Here is a 20,187-nt window from a genome sequence, read left to right as displayed (position 1 = left end):
AACTGATCCTGCCTGGCACAGAGTGATAAGGGACAGCTATCACCAGTGTTGCTAACACATGCCCATATATCTGTAGGACACTCACTGAGATAATTTGCAACTTCACAGCTAACTGGGCACAAGGGGTCAGAAGCTAAGTCTCCGTGGCCTAATGTAGAGCCCTTCTTTCTACCCTATTTTCTCCAAAGTCTAAAGAATGCTGGGTATTCTTCCTTGCTTTTCATGACCTTTGCTCATCCTCACCTTTACTCTCTTCTCAAAAACAGTTTACTTGTCTTCCTTCTATCAGCCCTGAAGACAGTTCTTGATAATGCTTCTGTATCTACATACACCTTGTTCATCTCAAAATGCATTAATGAGTATGACCATATTAAATGCATTTTCATAGAGTTTCCCCCACTAGTTGTGCTTTACTTTGAACATTCTTTAAACTCTCCCAGATATCTACAGATAATAGAATTTTAGAACTGTAAGACTGTTGGACACTTCTTTGAAGATGTGGAAACCAAGGTCTGGAGAGGTCCTGTGGCCTCTTTCCTGGCATCTAATACACCAGACAACATTGCGGGCAGCACCCCACCCCTGTAACTTTAAAATAGCAACCAAGTCCCCAGAAATTGTGGCTTTCCTTCTAAATTAATATAAAACAAAGCCTATAGATATGAACTTATTTATATACAAGTTATTTCAAACCTTTTATCATTTTGCATGACAGAAATTCACTTAAATGTGTGTTATTTTTTAAATAAGTCCAGACAAGTTGTGCTGATCCTGAGTCCCCTTTCCTGTGTGGTTCGTTGTGGATTATTGAGTGATGTCCTTGAGGGTGTCACGAACATGGGCTTCTATTTCCTGCCAGTTGATTGTGCCTTCCCTCTGGAGAATTATACTCTAATCTTCAAATGCCAGTGTGTATTTTTTCCTGAGAACTGAGATAAGAAAAAGCATCTTTAATTATTAAAATCTTATCATTCATCCATCAGCCTACTCTTTTCAATACAAATTAGTTACCAAGGGGCTTTTTATTTGTTAGTTTTTCCGAAGTTAGCAACACATCTTTAAAAAAAATTTTTTAAAGATTTTATTTATTTATTTTTTAGAGAGAAGGGAGAAAGGGAGAGAAACATCAATATGTGGTTGCCTCTCATACACCCCACTGGTGACCTGGCCCACAACCCAGGCATGTGCCCTGACTGGGAATCGAACCAGTGACCTTTTCATTCACAGGCCAGCACTTAATCCACTGTGCCACACCAGCCAGGGTACTTTTTTTTAACTGTTTAAGTTTTGGGGGGTTTATTTTTAAAAAACGATTTTTCTTTACCTTGATGAAATAAATGCTTGTATTTTTGCTTTATTCCTTAAGTTAACTTGCACTGTATAAAAGCAAGCTAATTACCACAAAACCAAAAGTTTTTCTTTATTCTACTTTCTGATGTATATGGTGTCTACTTGGACAACTGGGAAATCATGATTCCACATCCTTGTTTATGAACCTTTGTGATGGCATAACCCCTGGTATTTCACCTTTCAGCACAGGAGAGAATCACAGCCCCTAACAGTTTTTAAAGCACATATATCCTAACATATTTCCTTCCTGGGTTCTCTTTTAATCTTAATGACATGGTCTGCCTCTAATCTTTAACCTTCAGATTCTCTGCTCACGGGGCAGAGAACATGGACCCCACAAGTACTAAATTATATGGTGTATATTTGTTTATGTTTCCTCCTAAGATGCTTTTCTTTTCTCTTAACGTTAATATTTAAGTCCTTGCCTCACTTGCCTCAGTATTATGTCAAATGTACTCTTATCTTTCAACAGTACAATCCGTTCATTTTAAATGCAATCATTTTCCCTTTTTTATAGGATACTACAGACTATGTTGCCTACGTAGCTAAAGATCCAGTTAATCAACGAGGTATGGAAAGCAACTTCTAGATTTTCTTAAGAGCTGATATATACCAACTTTAAAAAGTAACAAACAATTATTTTCAATAGACAGAGTGATAAAGATCACCAGAGTGCTGTATTGGGTTCTGGAAATATTATGTAAATTTGAATTGGAAATAAATCACAGAGCACAGTGGAAAAAATATATAGGTGGGGTTTAAATCCCAATCACTCGAGAGGCCCATAAGCCAAAAGTCTTACCTATTTGTTTAATCAAAAGGAAACCTGTTTTGGCTCTGATAGAAAGGGCTGGACATCTTCAGTGGACAAATGAACTACGGATGAGATGCAAGCGTGTGGGGTTATTGGCCTGCATAGGCCTCCACTGGGGTGGGGGTGTAGCTTATGCACTTGCAAGGGCCTGGCATGTCACTCTGAGTGTTTGGCTTCTCGTCATTTTGATCTCAGTGTGAATGTCTCTTCTCCGGAGAGACCGTCTTTGGTTGAGAGCGCCTCCTATCTCCAGTTTCCATATCCCACTCTGCGTCATCATAGCCCTTTGTTTTTCTTTTTATTAACACTTCTCCCGTGTTTTTATTTTATCTGCTCACTTATTGATGTGTTTACTCACTAAAAGGCCCCAGGAAGGCTGGAAGTGTTTACCTTTTTCACTATTTTTTTCCTCAGGCTCTCATCACAATGCTTGGCACGTAGGTGGTACCCAATAAGTATCCCATTGAATGGCTGAATGAATGGGAGAGTGAGTTGATTGGATTTCTCATCTCAGGATTTAGCAAGGTAGCCCAGGAAACTCATCTCCTAGCAACACTTTGGGTCAAGAACCATAAGTTTCCTAGGTCATTGGACTTCTCTGAACAGACATGGTTATTACTGCTTGTCATCCCTAATTCTGGGTCATTTGGACTCCTCTTAGGGATGAGTGTTAGGACACTTCTCCTCCTTAACTAGAACCTATTAGCTGGGCAGCCTCCTCTGCCATCCCAGGAATAAAGTTTGCCCCAGGACATTTATTGAGTATATATGGAGTGGCATTTGGAAATTCAAACAGCTGTAAGACACAGAGGTTGAAATGTGTATGGCATGCTGGGGAGCAAATGAGTGGAACGTAGTAGAATGCAGATTGTATGCAGAGGACAGAGTCCAAAAGGCATCTAGAGGACAGATGATCCTGTGTGCAAACGGGTGGAGCATCTGTTCACAAAGCAGGATACAGAAGACAGATTCAGAGGGAAGCCTTAACACTGGGAGATCCAACAGCAGGAACTGTGGTGATGGCTGGAAATCAAATTATGAGGACCAGCTGCTTGCACAGCACCTGGCACATACTAGGTGCCCAGTAAATGCTTGCCAAAAGATCATGTCCCTGACAAGGTGCAGAGGAAGGAACAGGTGTGACTACTAGGCAGTACTTCATTGAAATTGACTCACTCTTAAGAATGGGTTATGGTCAGAGTGGGTAGAGAGACAGGAACTAGTGAAGGGGAGGCGGGGGTGTGGGACTGGAACAAAGGATGCCAGAAAAGAGCAACCTCTTTTAAATAAGCCTGAGCCTCTCCAAAGAATAACTGCATGCTATTTTTAGGAAGGCCTCTGAACAACAAAGTCTTTTATCTTATCCCGAAAAGGACAAGGTAAAAAGAACAAATCAGGAAATCTAGATGTTTAGTAACTCTGCCACTAATCACTGACTATCTCTGGGCATGTCATTGCCCTTCAGCAAGTGGTGATGAGAAGTTCAAAGTTAAGGCGAGTTGCTGAGGGTAATGGCCAAAGAGGATCTGCATGCTTGCCAATATCCCCTTTGCTTAAGTGAAACTCAAGAAGCAGAGAAAATGATGTAGTTCATTCACTTAGAAAGGTCATGTTTTGGTGTTGGAGTAATTCTTCAGAGCTAAGCTGCTTAAATGGGATCCATGGGGACCCTGACACAGGGATTCTGAGACAACATTTATGAAAACTGTGGACTGAGTTTATGGATGGGATTTGAGAGACAGAAATAGTTCAAATAGGTTTCAGGGTTTTTTTTCCTGTCTAGCCTCAGACCAAAGAGAAAATAAGAAAGATGCTGGAGCCAGACAGGCTGGGTAGGAATCCTAATTCTCCCAGCATCTCGCCATACTACCTGAGTCAAGTTGTTTCCCATCCTTGAACCCCAGTTTCTTTAAGTGGGACTGACAGCGACTCCCTGCTGGTGGCGTTGGAAGGAGTAACTGAGAGAACACAGCAAGCATCAGTTTCTTTCCTCCCTAATCCCATCTTTCTTCTTTAAGGACGCAGGTCTATTTAGCAGACAGATGACTGAAAGACATAGCGTAATTTTCTTGTATTAAAAAGTTCGTACCTCCCTATCACTTATTGCCCCTTTTCCTGTCCCCTCCTCCCTTCTCTTATCTTGTCTATTAAACCTCTGTGAGTAGCCACTCTATTGTCAACATACCCCTGCTTGCACACCCCTCTAGGTTTAAATCCTTTCCTGTTACGCGAACCTCTGAGCCTGAATTTCTGCACAGAGGTACTGACACAGCTTTCAAGTTTACAAACAATTAATTACATACCAGTATACAAGAAACTGAGCTAATCGCTGTGCAAAAAAGAACGACTCCTGGTGGCCACCGTGGGCTCATCATTTAGCAGCAGAGAGAAACGTGATCCGTAGGATGTGCACAGGGACAGGGAGCCCCGAGAACAGTGCCTGGAACACAGCCGGCGCTGTCAGGATGTGTGGGAGAAATGAAGGAAGACACAGATCACAGAGCCGTGTGACGAGAGCTCCAGGCCACAGCCTGGAGTTTGGGCAATGTGCATGTGTGCCTGTGCTGTGTGTGTGCACATGTGTGTGTGTGTAAGAGTGGGATTATGTAGAGGGAGGGGGTAGAAGTAGGGGAGCTGTGGCTGACCAGACAGGCTGGAAATGAACTGTGGAGCATTTTGAATGCTGGTCAAATGGTCATTGGGAACCTTTGCAAATTCTGAACTTCATAAAAATTATTCTGGCTTTGGTCTTTCCATTGCAATTGTAAAGTGATCATTTTTCTGGCATTTGTATCTGTAAAAGTGAAATTGGGCAGAGAAGCAGTCTGGAATTATACAGTCCAGTTCAGAGGACACCTCATTAGTTCTGAACTGCCTTGGGGGAGGAAGGGACTGTTTGGACAAATTTGTAACCTAACAGTACTTGGGAACTGCTTAGATATGAAGGTTGAGGAAGAAATAGAAATCAGTCCTGAGGATTTAATGAGATACTGTATACAGTGCAAAAAGCTCAGTGTCAGGCTCATAGTAAGTATTCAATGAGTGGTAGCTATTATTATCCTGTGTGATTTGGAACAGGGATTTTTACAAATAGGAAAAAGACAAAAACCCTATAGAAATCTAGCCCCCCCCCATCCCCATAAAAAAGAAATAGCTACCATTTACTGTATACTCTTATATGCCAAGAGTATTTCGTCTGCATTGTCTCATTTCATCTTCACAGCAGCCCTAGAGGGTAGGTATGAATATTGTTCCTTTTTATAGATGCAAATGCTGGAGTTGGGAACAATAAGGTAGCTCTCCGAAGCTCGTCCAGCCGGTGAGCACCTTAGTCAACTCCAGAACCCTGCGCACACGTTTACAAAAGAGCATTACAAGGCACTGAGAAGTATTTACATTTTTTAAAAGTTTAACCTTACCACATTCAAAGAAACATAAATTACAATTAGATACCATATTTCATTGTCAAATCTCAAACATGGACAAAGGTGAAATGTGGTTTAGAGTAGTAGGTATTTCCAAACACTTCTAGTGGGAGTGTGCTCCAAATGTTTTGGAGAGCAATCTGACAATTTGTACCAAAACTTTAAAAAAAGGTAAATACTTTTGGACCAGCAATTTCACTTTTAAGGAAATAATTAGGGCATGAACAAAGATTAAGCAGTAAAGATGATTGTCATATATTATTTACGTAATGGAAAAATAAAATTAATTCAATATTCATGAATAACAAAGTATTTAAATAAATCCATAGACTGTACAATACTACACAACCATTGAAGCTAGTATTCTAGAAGAATAAATAATGACATGGGGAAAATATTCACAGCATTATTAAATGCAGGCAGCAGATTATGAGACAGTATATGTAGTATGACCCCAGGTAATTTTTTGGAAGTAGGTATACATGGGAAAAAGGCTGAAATGGCACATGCCAAAATGTTAGTTGTAGCTATCTGTGGAGAGTGAGACTTGTGTAATTTTAATTTCTTCTTGGGGTCTTTTTGTCTAAAACTCCTACAATGAATAACTGTCACATTCTAAAAGGAAAGTTACTCTAAATCTTTGAATAAATACAAAAGATAATGAAAACAGAAAGACGATGTTATAAAATCTTGGTGAGTTTGATTCATTCAGGGGGAAATGTTCAGCAGGCAGGAGAAGTGTGGGGGTGAGAGGGCAATGGTGGTAGGCAGACGCAGTGAGAGAGAATGAACGAATGGAAACACGTTAGATCAGGTCTTTTGTGGCAGTGTTGGAAAAACTACAACTTCTTAGCCCTAGGGTGAGTGAGATAACTTAAGGTGGAGCACAGAAGGAAGAGGGCTGAGGGCTCAGGGAGCGGAAGAAGTCAGGGGAGACAGTGGGGAGCCAGAGGAGTAGCCAGGGCGAGGGGAGAAAACCAGGAGATGAGTTGAGCACCTAAAGAGGAGGAAGAGCAGGTTTCTCTAGGAGAAGACACCCTAGAATGTCCCATACTAGAAAAGGAGTTAAGGGGAATAAAAGTGGAAAATGCTATTCAGCCTAGCAGTTGACAGGCCATTGGTCACCTTGGGAAGCAGGCTGTCAGTGGACTGGTAGAGGCGGGAGCCGGACCTCAGGGATGAGGAGGCCTGGCTGACAGGAGGTGAAGACGGGCAGGGGAGACCAGGCTTCGTGCTGATGATCCTGAATGTTCCCACTGTCTCCTGCTTGCTTGATTCACTTTTAGCGTTAGTGCATTCAAGTCAGCACAGTTGCCACTTTTTCCATTTTGGCTGGGACCCTTTAGCGAGCTCCTCACTTTATAAGAGAGGCCTTTTCTGTAGAAAAGGATAAATTCCAGTAAGAATATTTCGAGTTTACTTAGTGACAATACAGCCTTCCCCTGTAACTGCCATAAATGAGGAAATCTCGTTCACCTCTTACTCCAAATGTGTAGCAGTCCAGGAAGGTTTAAATGTTTACTCTGAACCTAATCTGTTAAGAGGACCTGGTTTACCTGGACTACCTGGATACAGGATGGCCATGGTTCTGAGTCTCTGAAGAAAGTTAAAAATAATATAAAAGACTGTTAAACCAATTTAAATTAGCCCATTTATGTAGATTATGTTTATAGTTATAAATACATGCCACTAGTGTGCTTGGTTACAGTAGTTAACTGGGGACTGGTTTAAGGGGTGGTGGGACTCCATACTTCAATCCTTACAAGCACCATCTGGTGGTTACCTTGCAGAACTGCATTTTAAATTTCTTATTTTCTAGTATGTTAACAACAAAACCAGAAAGAACAAAATTTTTTAAAAAAAAAAAGGTCTATTAAAAAACAGCCCTGGCTGCTGTTGGCGCCGAGGATTGATTGCTGGCCTGCGAATCACAACAAAAGGTGGCCACTTCAATTCCCAGCCAGGGCACGTGACTGGGTTGTGGGCCAGGTCATCAGTAGGGGGTGTGTAAGAGGTGGCCACACAATGATGTTTCCCTCCCTCCTTTCCCCTCTGTTTAACGTAAAATAAATAAAATCTTTTTTAAAATTTAAAAAACAAATATAACAGTGAAGAAGAGAGCCTATTATCCTGTAAGAATAGTCTCTGCCTCTGGTTCATGAGTATCTCATTAGGAAACCAAATGTAAAAGATGGAAGAATTTGAATCTAAGGTTCTCTTAAATCCTACTTAGTATAGTAGTGCCTGATACCCAAGGGCTTAAGTGTGGGTCTGTCTGGCTACCAGGATGACAAAAAGAACTCAGACATGCATCTGATTCTAGACATGGAGGTCAAAGCTCAGGCCCCCATGCAAAGTTGTTATATCACTAGAAGGTCCACATTCTTTAGGAACTGGGACTTTTATATACTTGTCTTTCTTCCTTTCCATTAGCTAAAGGTTGGACAATTCTTGCCAACTGGCTGCTTATCTGGTTTTTTGGAGGTGTGTTAAGAAAATGAGCATATTTGTATGTGATTAGAGCCTGTCCTATTCTGGCCCGTGACAACCTTAAAAAAGAACCAAGGCCGCGTGGGCAGAGCAGCGTGTGAGTGGCAGCAGCACTGTCAGATGCTTGCGCCCTCTGCAGGTGGGGAGGCTGCACGGAGCATCTGCACAGGGCCAGCCTTCGTCCGTGGTGTTTCTTTCGTGGAGACGGGCATCACTTGTTTGTCTTACTGTTTAGTCTTCAAAAAAGTAATATGGCTGTAGCAAGGTTATCCAAAACAAAGCAGGAAATTATGTTGGAGGCATCATCCCAGGTACAGGACCTAAATCTCAAGTATCAGAATCAGGAAAGTTGAGAGAAACAAAATGTATTAGGAGTGTATGAGGAGAGGTAGCCACAGCTGTGGGTTTAGTTGATTCATTCATTCCTGTGAGGGTTTAAGGTCCCTCAGAGGGGGACCCTGCTCCTCAGAGGGTTTAAGGTCCTGTGACAGAGGAAGGATAGATTTCTATAAAACAAGGCCTTCAAAGATCATTCAGCGCCCTGTCTCGCGGTGAGGACCTTGCTGTAGAGCAGCCTGTTCGGGATGTCACACAGAGTGTGGTGTCCATTGGAACCTGAAACTTAGATCTGAGCCTTTTCACAAGAGTTCTTTTAAACATCCTTGTTCTCTCATCCCTCTCTTGGGAGGCACACTTAGTCCTCCCTCCCTCCCTCCTTCCTTCCATCTATCCATTTGTGTTTGAACTTTCTGCCTCTCTCATTAACCTTCTTCATGCTTATCTCTAGACATTCCCTTGATCTTAGAAAAATAAGTTGCAAAAATGTTTAATGTCCATTTTTGATAATTTCTGGTCCTTTTCTTCATTTTCCATGTGGATCGGGAAATCATGAGATGAAAAAACAAATAATTCCAAAGTGAATTACGTTAAAAAAAATCATAATGGTAACATGACTTTTTTTGGCTCAACTGGAAGCTACATCTCTAAGGGCACTTTGTGCATTTGAGGATATGAGGCCTGACCGGGAGGAGGAGCCGTTTCCACAAATGGCCCTGCAGTCAGTCATCTGTGCGGTCAGTCATCTGTGCGGTCAGGGCTGGCAGCACATGCCTCACGATGGGGGCTCACTGTAGGCCTTCTTTTAATACAGTTGAGGGCAGAGTCTCACAGTAGATTATTGATGTGATTCAGGGAAATCAGTGTTTGCTCAGTCAAATCATTTATCTCTTTTCAAAACATAATCTTAAAACACATGTGCGTTGGTCACTATGTGACGCTACTGTAGAGAAAAAGACGGGCTATATAAAATGTCAGACTAAAGAAGGATATAAATTTATAGATATTCCCAATTGGGTTTCCGAAACTAAAATTAGCTCCTGGTCTACTTTAGGATCCAAGTTGCTTCTATAAATGGACAACTTTATAAGAAATGATCAATAACTCTGGGAGTATGACACCTTAACATTGTTTGATTTAGTCACAGCACCCTGTCCCCCACCCCTTCCCAAAGTGTTCAAAGGCATAAATCCTTTAAATCAACATCAAGCTAATCTGAAATGACAATTATTGATTTTTTAAAAAATCTTTATTTATTTTTAGAGAGAGGGTAGAGGAGGGGGAAAGAGGGGGATAGAAACATCGATTGGCTGCCTTTCACATGCCCCCAACTGGGGACCTGGCCCGCAACCCAGGCACGTGCCCTGACTGGGAATCAAAACTCGCGAGCCTTTGGTTTGTGGGGCGACACCCAGCTCACTAAACCACCCCAGTTAGGGCCCTTATCTGATATTTCTCGATAAGATTATCAACATAAGACTACCATAACCTGCTATTATAGGCTCTGCAAGTTCAATCAGATGTGAATGAATCAGCTCGTACTTTGAATAAATACAAAATTCTTTCCGAGACAACGCAAAGCATGAAATTAGGTTTCCAAGTCAAACAGTTAAATTGTTTCATCAAGTCAGGTATTAGTGTGTGGTCCCAGTGTTCCCTTTAGGGTCCCCAAGACCCACGATGCTTCCCCAGTCTCTACATCTGATTTCCCATGCACTCACTTTCCTATTCTCAGAGGATAGCTGGCAGTTTTTACAACATTCTTGTATATAATTTGACCATTATTAAGCTCTTCCTCATCCCACAATTGCTCAGGCTATGCAAACCTGTGTATATATTTTTAACATTTCTCATGAGCATTGCTTCTATCTTGAAGTCATCCTCAGGACTCTTTCTAAGTCATTGTTATGAAAGCTCAGATACAACTAAACCTTCATATTGCAAGGCCCTGAGCATGACACCATACTCCCACACTCTGTTCAAGGCAAGAAGGATATTCCTCATGGTGGGAGATTATCTCACAGTTCCTCGACACCAAGCTCCCCAGTTTTACATACGGCAGCAGACCTGCTCATTTGTTTGTGATATTCTGTCAGCTGCCCCCTTCACAATTTATTTCTCTCATTTGCTTATGAAAACTAGCCCTTTCCAGTAACTGCTTCTCAGAGAAAGTGTCTAATAAAATAGTGGTATCTTCTGGTAATGTCAGCATCACAAACTCTTGATTTTGATGCTTATTGGAGACAGATGTTTCATAGGGGTTCAAGGACAGGGATTACCATCGCAGCGCTGCCGGTGGTGAGAGGGGCAGAGGGATGGCTAGAGGAGGGGTCTTCTGAAGCCTCTGTCTTCACTAGCAGGTCACACCCCTTTGAGGGGAGGTGGGAGGTTAGGAAAGTTACCTTTTTTCAATCTTCTGTAGAGTACCGTACAAGGACCAGACTGAAAACCTGATCTTCCCTGAAGGTTGCTGTCCTAAGCATTTCTTGCATTGAATTTGAGAGCTAACACTGAACTTGAGTATTAGTCAAAATCATCCTACTTTTATAAACACATGGGCCCAAAATACCTGCCGTGAGAGCAAAATTTGTGTTTTGAGATATTAAATATAAAATTTGAGTGTCTTCTCTTTGATGCATGTGGAATGTGAAGTACTATTATGTAATTTCATTGCTGAATAGAGCTTGTAAACCTCACCCTTTTCTTCAACCACCAGTTCATGCTCTGGAAGGATTTTGATTTCATATAATCTGCTCTCACTAAAAACCTGTTATAATTTTTTCGTGTGTCCTTTTGCAGCCTGCCACATACTGGAGTGCCACAACGGAATGGCCCAGGATGTCATAAGTACCATAGGGCAGGCTTTTGAACTCCGGTTTAAACAATATTTGAAAAATCCTTCTTTGAGTGCTTCTTGTGAAAGGTCAGCCAAGAGTTCTATAATTATTTGACTTACTATATTTTGTTTAATTTTAAAATTAATATGGCATTTTAAAGTTGACTAACAAAATGAGTAATTTTTTCTTATAAATAGGCAGTTTCAGTACAAACTCATCGTAACATTTAATATTTTTGTTCCATTCATATTTGTCCAAATAGTTCCTTTAGATCTGTAACAAATTTAAAGGAGACACTGAAAGTGAGAAGGGGTCAGCCATGTTTCTCTGATGTATAACAGAACTATGAATTCGTTAAATAGCATCATAAAGTAATAAACATCAATAAATTTCTCAGATTTGTTTCAACCCCTATCCCTAGCATATCAGTAAAAAAAAAATCAAGAATGAAGAGCAAAATAATGAGTCTATTGCAAGAATTCCCCGTTAGTTTGCTGGTTTGCAGTGTAAATAGATCAGCCCCAGCCAAACCGTGAGCCCAAGCAGTGCGGCCGAGGTCCCAGTTGTTCTGAGGCGCAGACGGGCTGCCGTAGACGCTGGAACGCTTTCAGGCCAGTGGAATGCAGTGAGGCCCCTGGCTAGCAGAATTCGCACCTGAGAAATTGAACTCTTGGCACTTTTAAATACATTTCTCCTCCAATAACTTGTCACTTTGTGTATCAAAAAACACTGGATTTGGAGGCGCCCTTTATGAGGTGGTCGGGCGTAGTGAAGGAGCGGGGGAGGACTGGTTGTTGACTCGCCCGCAGGGCAGCGCTCACATCTCAGTGCTGCGCCTTCGTGGGCCTGTAAGGAGCCCCGCAAAACTGCGTGTGTCATAGGCCGAGTCGGTTCAGCCAAAAGGACTTGATTTGTTCCTTTTCATACGAAACTTTTACTAATTCCAGTTTGGAAGACAAGTACATTTATTTTTTTGCCCTGTTTCAATTTAAAAAACAATGCATAAATGTATCCTCTTGCCACATATGGTTGTAGTACTTCTTCATGAATCTTGTATTCTCCTCTAGATCTGCGCAGACGAGATAGCTGGCCATAGCTTTTTAATTTTTTTCATCTTGGTTTAAAAAACTGGGCCAGGTCCTCTGCCTAATATCTATATTTCCTTTAAGCAAAGCGTTTATACAATGGTACAAAGCATGCTGCAGATACCCAGGAAAACTTAGCATTTTTATATGCTATTGGCAAAATGCCTTACATTCAAGGAGTTCATAAATGTGTGTATGTATATATATTTTTAATTACTGGTGGGTGGGGGGAGGCGCAAAAACATTACCGTTGGCATACCCCACTTTAACTGTCTGCAGAAATCTAAACAATTCAGCCATCTGGTTGCTTCCACCCAGATGTTCGGCATTACTTAAGCACATCTTTAAACGTACAACATGAATGCAAAGTTTTTCAGGATGATTTGCATGGTTCTGATCCCTCTGCATCCCCTACAGCATTTGAATTCCCGCCCAGCCTCTTGGGGATTCTTTTTTTCCCTTACAGTGAGGAGGTGCATATTGACGACCATGCGGAGGAGAGAGAAGATCATGAGTATTACAATGAAATACCAGGAAAGCAGCCACCTGTGGGTGCATTTCAGATGTGCGGATCAAAGTTCAAGCCCCAGAACAAATGGCTTATTGCCCAATACGGTGTGAAAAATTGTGCTATTTGGTAAGTGAATGTTTTATTATTTTTGGAACTAGCAATGAGATTCTGTTTTTATCATTAGAGAGCTTAATTTGAGGGCTTCCAAATGCTAGTTTAGAGAAGTATCATCTTCCTCAGTACAGAGCCAGAGGGTGAATCATTGATGAAGCCTGGAGTAGATCATTTTGACTCCTAATTCCCCAACCTCAGTCCCAGCAGCTGACCTCACTGCTCAGTTCACTGGGAACCATAGGGCCAGTCCAACGTGTTATCCTCAACTTCATGCTTTCCCATCTCCAAGTCTTCCTGTGTTCTCTTTGCTTCTCTTCCTTAGTTACTGTCTCCACAGCTACTCTCTCCCTGAGCTCCTAATCCCATCCCTTCCTGCCACTTCTGTGCTCTTGTTCTGTCCATCAACCTCTGTCTCAATCCTTGTTCTCCCTCGTCTACCAGTTCTTTCCCTTCTGTCTGCAAACAATTGGACTCCTCCAACCCAGCGAATAGTGCCCCACCCCCTCATCTGTCTTCTACCCACAAACTTCTAGAAAAAACTGTCTTTACCTCTGTGTTCAAATCTGTGTTACACTTTCAAGATCTAAACTCTACTTGACAACTTGATAGAAATTACTTTGACAGTGATCATCAATGGTTTAATTGCTAAATATATTTCTTTCTTCAATATTCTAAATTTGTCTCCAGCATTTGATACCTGTTGCTTTCTTCTTATTCTTTTTTTAGACCTCTCCTGTTAGCCTCTAAAATGTTTTCATTGTGTGATACTGATCTTGCATCTCGAGTTGCTGTTTTTCTTTTTTTGTCATATTTTCCAAATTTTATTATGAAAATTTTCAAACATACAGAAAAGTTGAAAAAATTATACAGTGAACACTCATACACTCATCATCTAGATTCTACAATTAACATTTTACTATAATTGCTATGTTATCCTATGTAGTCATCTATCATCCATCAGTCCATCTTATTTTTGATGCATTTCAAAGTAAGTTGCATCTTTTCTTTTTGTATCTTGTATTCTTGCATCCATCCCCTCTTCTGGGAATTCAAGCCCCTGCTTCACCAACAAGAAAGCACACTCCAGTGCCCTGCCCTTGGCCCTGACTTCTCCTGAGGCCTGCCACCTATGTGTACACTCCTGCAGCTTCTCTGTTTCCAGTTGCTGCCTCTCTCTCCAGCTGTCATGCCTCAAACATTACATTGCTTGTTTATGTCAGTATTGAACTGAGCGTTTTGGCCTTGACTCCAAACCAGATTTCTCTACTGGTTTACTCATGTTAAATAACAGCATTGCTGCTCTTTGTGTAATCTATACAGTCTTTTGTGTTTCTCACACTTTGAGCACCATATCAACAATCCCCCAGACCTAGGGTTCTATCCTGAAAATGTCTTTTGAATATATACAACCTTTTGTATTCCTATTGCATCTTTCTAAGTTTTGGTCCTCACTTGCCCAGGTGATTCTGAAAGCCCCTTCCTTATGTCTAATTTTACTTCCCCAAATGGTCCTGCACAAAACTGTCAGATTAATCATTCCAAAGCAAAGACACTCCTTCTTAAAAGCATCAGTGGATCCCATTCCATTACTGAAAAGAGCATGAGATTTTTAAGTATGAAGAGTGAGCCTGGCACAAACCTCCACAGAGTAGAGCTCCAATCTGCTGCTTTATGGTTGAAAAGAGGTTTGCTAAATGGCCAGTGCTTATACAAGTGTCCTGGAAGTCACACTTTCTTGCTGAGGCTTGGATTGTGTCCTGGAATGTGACCTCCCAAGCAGAAGCAATGTCCCTCAGGACATGAGCCCTACAGTGGCAGCCTGGATGACTCTTCTCCCGCAGCTCCAAAACAATGCACTGTCAAAAGGAGTCTATCCTTTCCCCACCCCAGACCTCACTCTCCCTTTTTTTTTTTTTTTTTAACATCAGACACTTCCTGTATCAGAAAGTGAAGTTGTCTGCTATATTCTGCTGGGAGTTGTGTTTGTTTTTGAAGTTTAGGGACATATGCTAGGTTTGTAAATGTTTTATGATCTGTCGTTCACACAGCCTGGGAACTCCAGTGCAGCAGCGTGTATGAGAACTGTTTGGAACAAAGCGGGGCAACAGGTAGGTGCAGTCACTCCTCCTCGGCTGCCACTCTCCTTACTCCTTTTCTTTTATCCTCACCTGAGGGTATTTTTTTCTTCTCATTGCTGAGAGAAAGAAATGTGAAAGAGAAACATCAACTGGTGCCTTCTTGTTCCTTTTCGTTGCCGAGAGAGAGAGAAAGACAGAGACAGAGAGACAGAGACAGAGACAGAGAAACAGAGAGAGAGAGAGAGAGAGAAAGATGTGATAGGGAAACATCGATCAGTTGCCTTCTTGTACACGCCCTGACCGAGATTGAACCTGAAACCTAGATGTGTGTCTGATGGGGAATTGAACCTATGACCTTTGGTCTACAGGATGGTGCTCCAACCAACTGACCCACACCAGCCAGGGCATCTCCTTATTCCCTGTAAGTTACGTGGTCATATGTGGACCCTCCTTTTAAACACTTCATGGGAAAGGCAGGTGCATGTAACTGAATACATACTACTTCTGCAGCAGGCTTTCCACGTGCTGAGAGATGCTGAATGCCACATGTGTGTCACTTGGAGGCTTGGGTTCCTCCTTCTACCACGCCAGCCATTCTCCTGCCTTGTGGGGTCTTTCACTGCCATGACATCATGAAAGCTCTCACTGAAAAGGTGCTTTTTTTACTCAAAACTCCAGGGACCCCCACTTCAAAGATCAGACAGTAAGCTAATGTGAAAATTAATGCTTGTCAAAGCCATTAGGATCAATATAAAACCTTTATTTCTGCTTAGCAAGGCAAGAAAAAGAATCTGAAATGTGAGAGTCCCAGTTATGGTTTCCCGCCTGCCCCCCTCAGGCTTGCTTTTCCACAGTGCAAGGCAGCAACACCCAATGCAAGGCAGCAAACTATCAGATTGGAAATATATTTTCATAAAAACAAGGCATACTGACAAGGAGTCCTTGCAGTCTTATAAATCATTGGAAATATTTATTTATTTGGGAAGAAAAGTTTTGCAGCTTTACAGGGGGAGATAACTGGGCAGTACAAATAATACAGAGGAGGGTAGAGTTGGATAACCACATTTAGGGATGCGAATTAAACTAACAGGAACTGGCCGTGTAGAAGGTAGCTGCTTCCAAGGATACTTTTGTATTTCTTAAAGAATTATGCCGATGTAATCTATTCATTTTTTAAAATTTTTATACAGTAGGGGAACATGAGGATTTATTGTTTTTTGGTACAGCTATAATTACCAGTTTCATCCAACCTGCAAAATAATAGGAGTAGTGAGCTAATGCAGTATTTAAAATTCTTCAAAAACATGGCTTCTTTTGATGGAGTGAAAACTTCATGCCATTCTTTAAAGTCATATAAAATTTTAAACTAATTCTTAACATATGACTAAAGCAAATTAAGTTGACGGTAAGTGTAAATGTCTTTTTAAACCTGTGCTCCCAAGAGGCATCATTCCTCCCTCCCTCCCTCCTTTTCCTTACTCCAGAATCACTCACCCAAGGACCCAGCAGCCAGGAGCGCAGCACACGTGCCTTGTTGTATCGTAACATCTTCTGCCGGTGCCGAAGCGCTCTTGGAGTCTTCCCCATGCCCTGTTTTTATATCGTTTTATAGTCTTCATTTATTCAGCAGTTCACCCAGTGACTGTTGTCCAGTGGGTCAAGCACTGAGCTACAACACTGTTTCTTTAAACAAGCAGGTCTCCGACTTCTAATGGGAACCAGAACGCTGGAAGCCCTTTCCCCGACCTCAGTCACTGAGGCTCTGAGGGATAGAAAGACTGAGGCCCTGCTCCAGGGGCCATAACACCTGTGTGTGTGGCTTTTCCCATTGTGGCAGGAAGGACTTTCCTACCTCCGTGTCCTTTCATCCGTAGACACTCAGGAACCAGGTGTCCTGCCTTGGGACCCACCTGTGACTGCTTGGGCATATGTTTAAACAGTGATCTGAACCTCTTGACCAATGAGCAAATTCATAGCAGTCGCTAGAACAGCAAATAGATATTTTATGTCTTTTCCCAGAGATTCATACATAAGCATTTGAGAGACACCTATACAAATATTTTCAATGAGGTTTCGCTTTTTCCTCCCAAGACATTTCCTCCCACACTTGAATTCCAGAAGCAATAGGCTTCTGGTTGTTGAAGGAGTTAATGGTATTTATTGCCAGCTGTATAAAAATATACCTATCCTTAGTAACAAATTCCCTTATGGAAAAAATAATTAGCAAATAGAATAATGTTTCCCAGCTTTCAAGTTAAAACGGAAATGTTGATATTTTTAATCAGAAAGATGTTAAATTCCCACAAACCCTAAGGGCTGGCACTTAAAAACATTGGTACTTACAATATATACACTGTGCGTGTATTTATTTTCTGCCACAAATCTTTTCATAGGCTGGTTGGATGGGTTCTCAGAGTAATGCTTGGCACAAAGAACTTTTGGAATGCGTAATGGGTGGTGTGTGTGTTAAGCCTCATCCACCACACACTTCACCCTGGAAAGATTTTAAGTTTGGGTACAGGGGTGAGATATCTCTTTTTTATTTTTTAAATTTAAGACAAGACTTAATATATTTAAGTCAACAACTTAATATAGTGGCACATTTGAAAAAAAAAAGAAGGGTAGTTTTCAAGACAGACCAGGTGTCGACATTGGCGCTTCTGTGCAGCCCCGTGGGACAGCACGCTTGATGTGGTCAGCTCATGTCAGCATCCCTCGAGGGGCAGGCGGGTCAGCACCTGGTGCTGAAGGCTGGCTCAGGGTGTTTAGAACAAGCATGCTGGGGTCGAAATGAGGAGATACTCGTCATCTGTTCACTCAGCTGGCACATGTTTTCCTTCTGGGCATCTGATTTTGACCAGGCATTGTAGATGAAGGAGATACATGGGTGAGTCGATTCTAGTCTCTCCTCAAGGACTCAGGGAATTTGTAGTCTCAAGAGCAAGACAAACAAGTAAACAGATACCTACAGCATGTCAGAGACCGGCACCTTGCCCAGCCTGGGGAGGAGGAACTTAGGGGAAGCCTTCCTGAAGGAGGTGGGTCAGAGAAGAATCTTTTTTTAAAAATTCTTACCTGAAGATATGTTTATTGATTTTAAAGAGAGAAGAAGGGAGAGAAAGAGAGACAGACAGACAGACAGACAGACATTGATTGGTTGCCTCCCAAATGCGCCCTGGCTGGGGATTGAACCTGCAACCTACGTATGTACCCTGATTGGGAATGGAACCTGCAAGCTTTTGGTGTACAGGGCGGTACTCCTACCAACTAAGCCACCTGGCCAGGGCAGAGCAGAACCTTAGAAGATAAGTAGAAGTTAGGTAAAGAAAGGAATGGGGAGAATATGACAGTCACAGATACGCATCAGGTGCAGAGGTCCAGCATCAATGCATAAATACACAACTGAGCTTTGATAGGAAGTAGTTACTGAATGCCTGCTATGAGGCAGGCACTATGCCAGGGGCATCAGAGTCATCTTCACCGGGTGCTACATCAGCCTCGTGTAGAGCTCCTTACCCCTAGTTAAGGAGTAGTTGCATTCATACAGTACTAAAGTTACATTCAGCCCTTTGAAGGCAACCATGAGGCTGGTGTGGCCCCTGGTGAAAATAGTTTGACACCCTTGCACTATGCTCAGTGGGTGTGTCACCCACATTCTTTCATTTAATCCTCACAGCTGTATTTTAAGCTAGGCACCCCCATTTTACATAGATGAAAACTGACACTTAGGTTAAGTAACATGCTTCAGGCCACACAAATAACACAGGGATCTGAAGTCAGGTTCATGTTAATTTAGATGCACACTGCTTGCAAACCCTTTAGATCATATTCCACTTTCAGTAAATTTTTTAGAGCATAATGCCATTTTATTTATTTTTTTAAATTTTATTTTAATCATTGTTCAAGTACAGTTTTCTCCCTTTTACTCCCATTCCAGCCCACCCACCCAACCCTCCCCACTTCCCTCCCATTACCACCCTCCCTCTAGCTTTTGTCCATGTGTCCTTTAAATTTGTTCCTATAAACCCTTCCCATTCTCCCCTGAAATTCCCTCTTCTCTCCCCTCTGGTCACTGTCAGTCTGTCCCCTATTTCAGTGTCTTTGGTTATATTTTGCTTGTTTGTTTGTTTTACTGTTCAGGTTCCTGTTAAAGATGAGATAATATGGCATTTGTCTTTCACTGCCTGGCTTGTTTGCTTAGCATAATGCTCTCCAGCTCCATCCATGCTGTTGCAAAGGGTAGGAGCTCCTTCTTTCTTTCTGCTACATAGAATTCCATTGTGTAAATGTACCATAGTTTTTTGATCCATTCATTTACTGATGGGCATCTAGGTTGCTTCCAGCACCTAGCTATATGGATCTGCCTTTTGACCCTGCAATTCCACTGCTGGGACTATATCCTAAGAACACTAAAACACCAATACAAAAGAACCTTTGCACCCCGATGTTGATAGCAGCACTTTAAGTAAATTTTTATGAGCAGGCACTCCTAAATAAGTGATAATTCAATTATGTATAAGTTATCAATACATATTCTAATATATGTGCATGTATTACAAAACACAAAAATAGAAAGTTTCAAAGTTAAAGTTAATGATAAACATTTTTTTAAAGTCTTGCTAATTACATTGGCTGAATGCTATCATTAGATAATATCTCAAGGCTTGATATACATTTAAAGCATTTATCGATAAAGAAAATTGATATAAATCTACATTCAAATCTTAATAATTTTAACTTTGGTAGGTCAAAGTTTGGATCAGATTAGATTATTCTTATTTATATGTTCTAATACATCTAAGGAGGAGATCATACTAAGAAAAATAATCTTCAGTCCTTGATTTCTTTGCAGTGATCATGTATTCATTTGCGAAAGTAAGTTTAGTTTAAATTAAATAATACATTTCATGAAGTAACTTAACCAAGCAAATGGAAACTGTCATATGTTGTAAAATGCTGCAAAAAATGAGATGCCTACTCAACCCCTTCCTCAGTAGAAAACCCGGTCCTTTCTCAGGATATCCCATAAACAGACTATGACATGCCATAGGTGACACGGAATGCTGATAGACAGACAAAGTGTGAAGGAGGAGAAGGTAGTAAGAACTATTGTCTTCTGATTGGGCTTCCCCTTGCGGCCGTACTCT

The 20,187-nt window shown here is 41.5% G+C and overlaps 1 protein-coding gene across 1 annotated transcript in view; it reads left to right on the top strand.

Annotated features, from left to right (window-relative positions):
- Positions 1–20,187, top strand: part of SHC4 (SHC adaptor protein 4) — a 105,825-nt gene that overhangs the window by 66,431 nt on the left and 19,207 nt on the right. Inside the window, 6 exon segments of the mRNA XM_028507612.2 lie at positions 1,868–1,919; positions 11,215–11,338; positions 12,804–12,889; positions 12,892–12,974; positions 15,011–15,020; positions 15,023–15,070. Of these exon segments, the coding sequence (XP_028363413.2) occupies positions 1,868–1,919; positions 11,215–11,338; positions 12,804–12,889; positions 12,892–12,974; positions 15,011–15,020; positions 15,023–15,070 (403 nt within the window).

Source organism: Phyllostomus discolor, chromosome 1 (genome assembly GCF_004126475.2).
Source record: "Phyllostomus discolor isolate MPI-MPIP mPhyDis1 chromosome 1, mPhyDis1.pri.v3, whole genome shotgun sequence".
NCBI lineage: Eukaryota > Metazoa > Chordata > Mammalia > Chiroptera > Phyllostomidae > Phyllostomus > Phyllostomus discolor.
The sequence above is the reverse complement of the archived record's forward strand: the minus strand, read 5'-3'. Positions and strand labels throughout refer to the sequence as shown.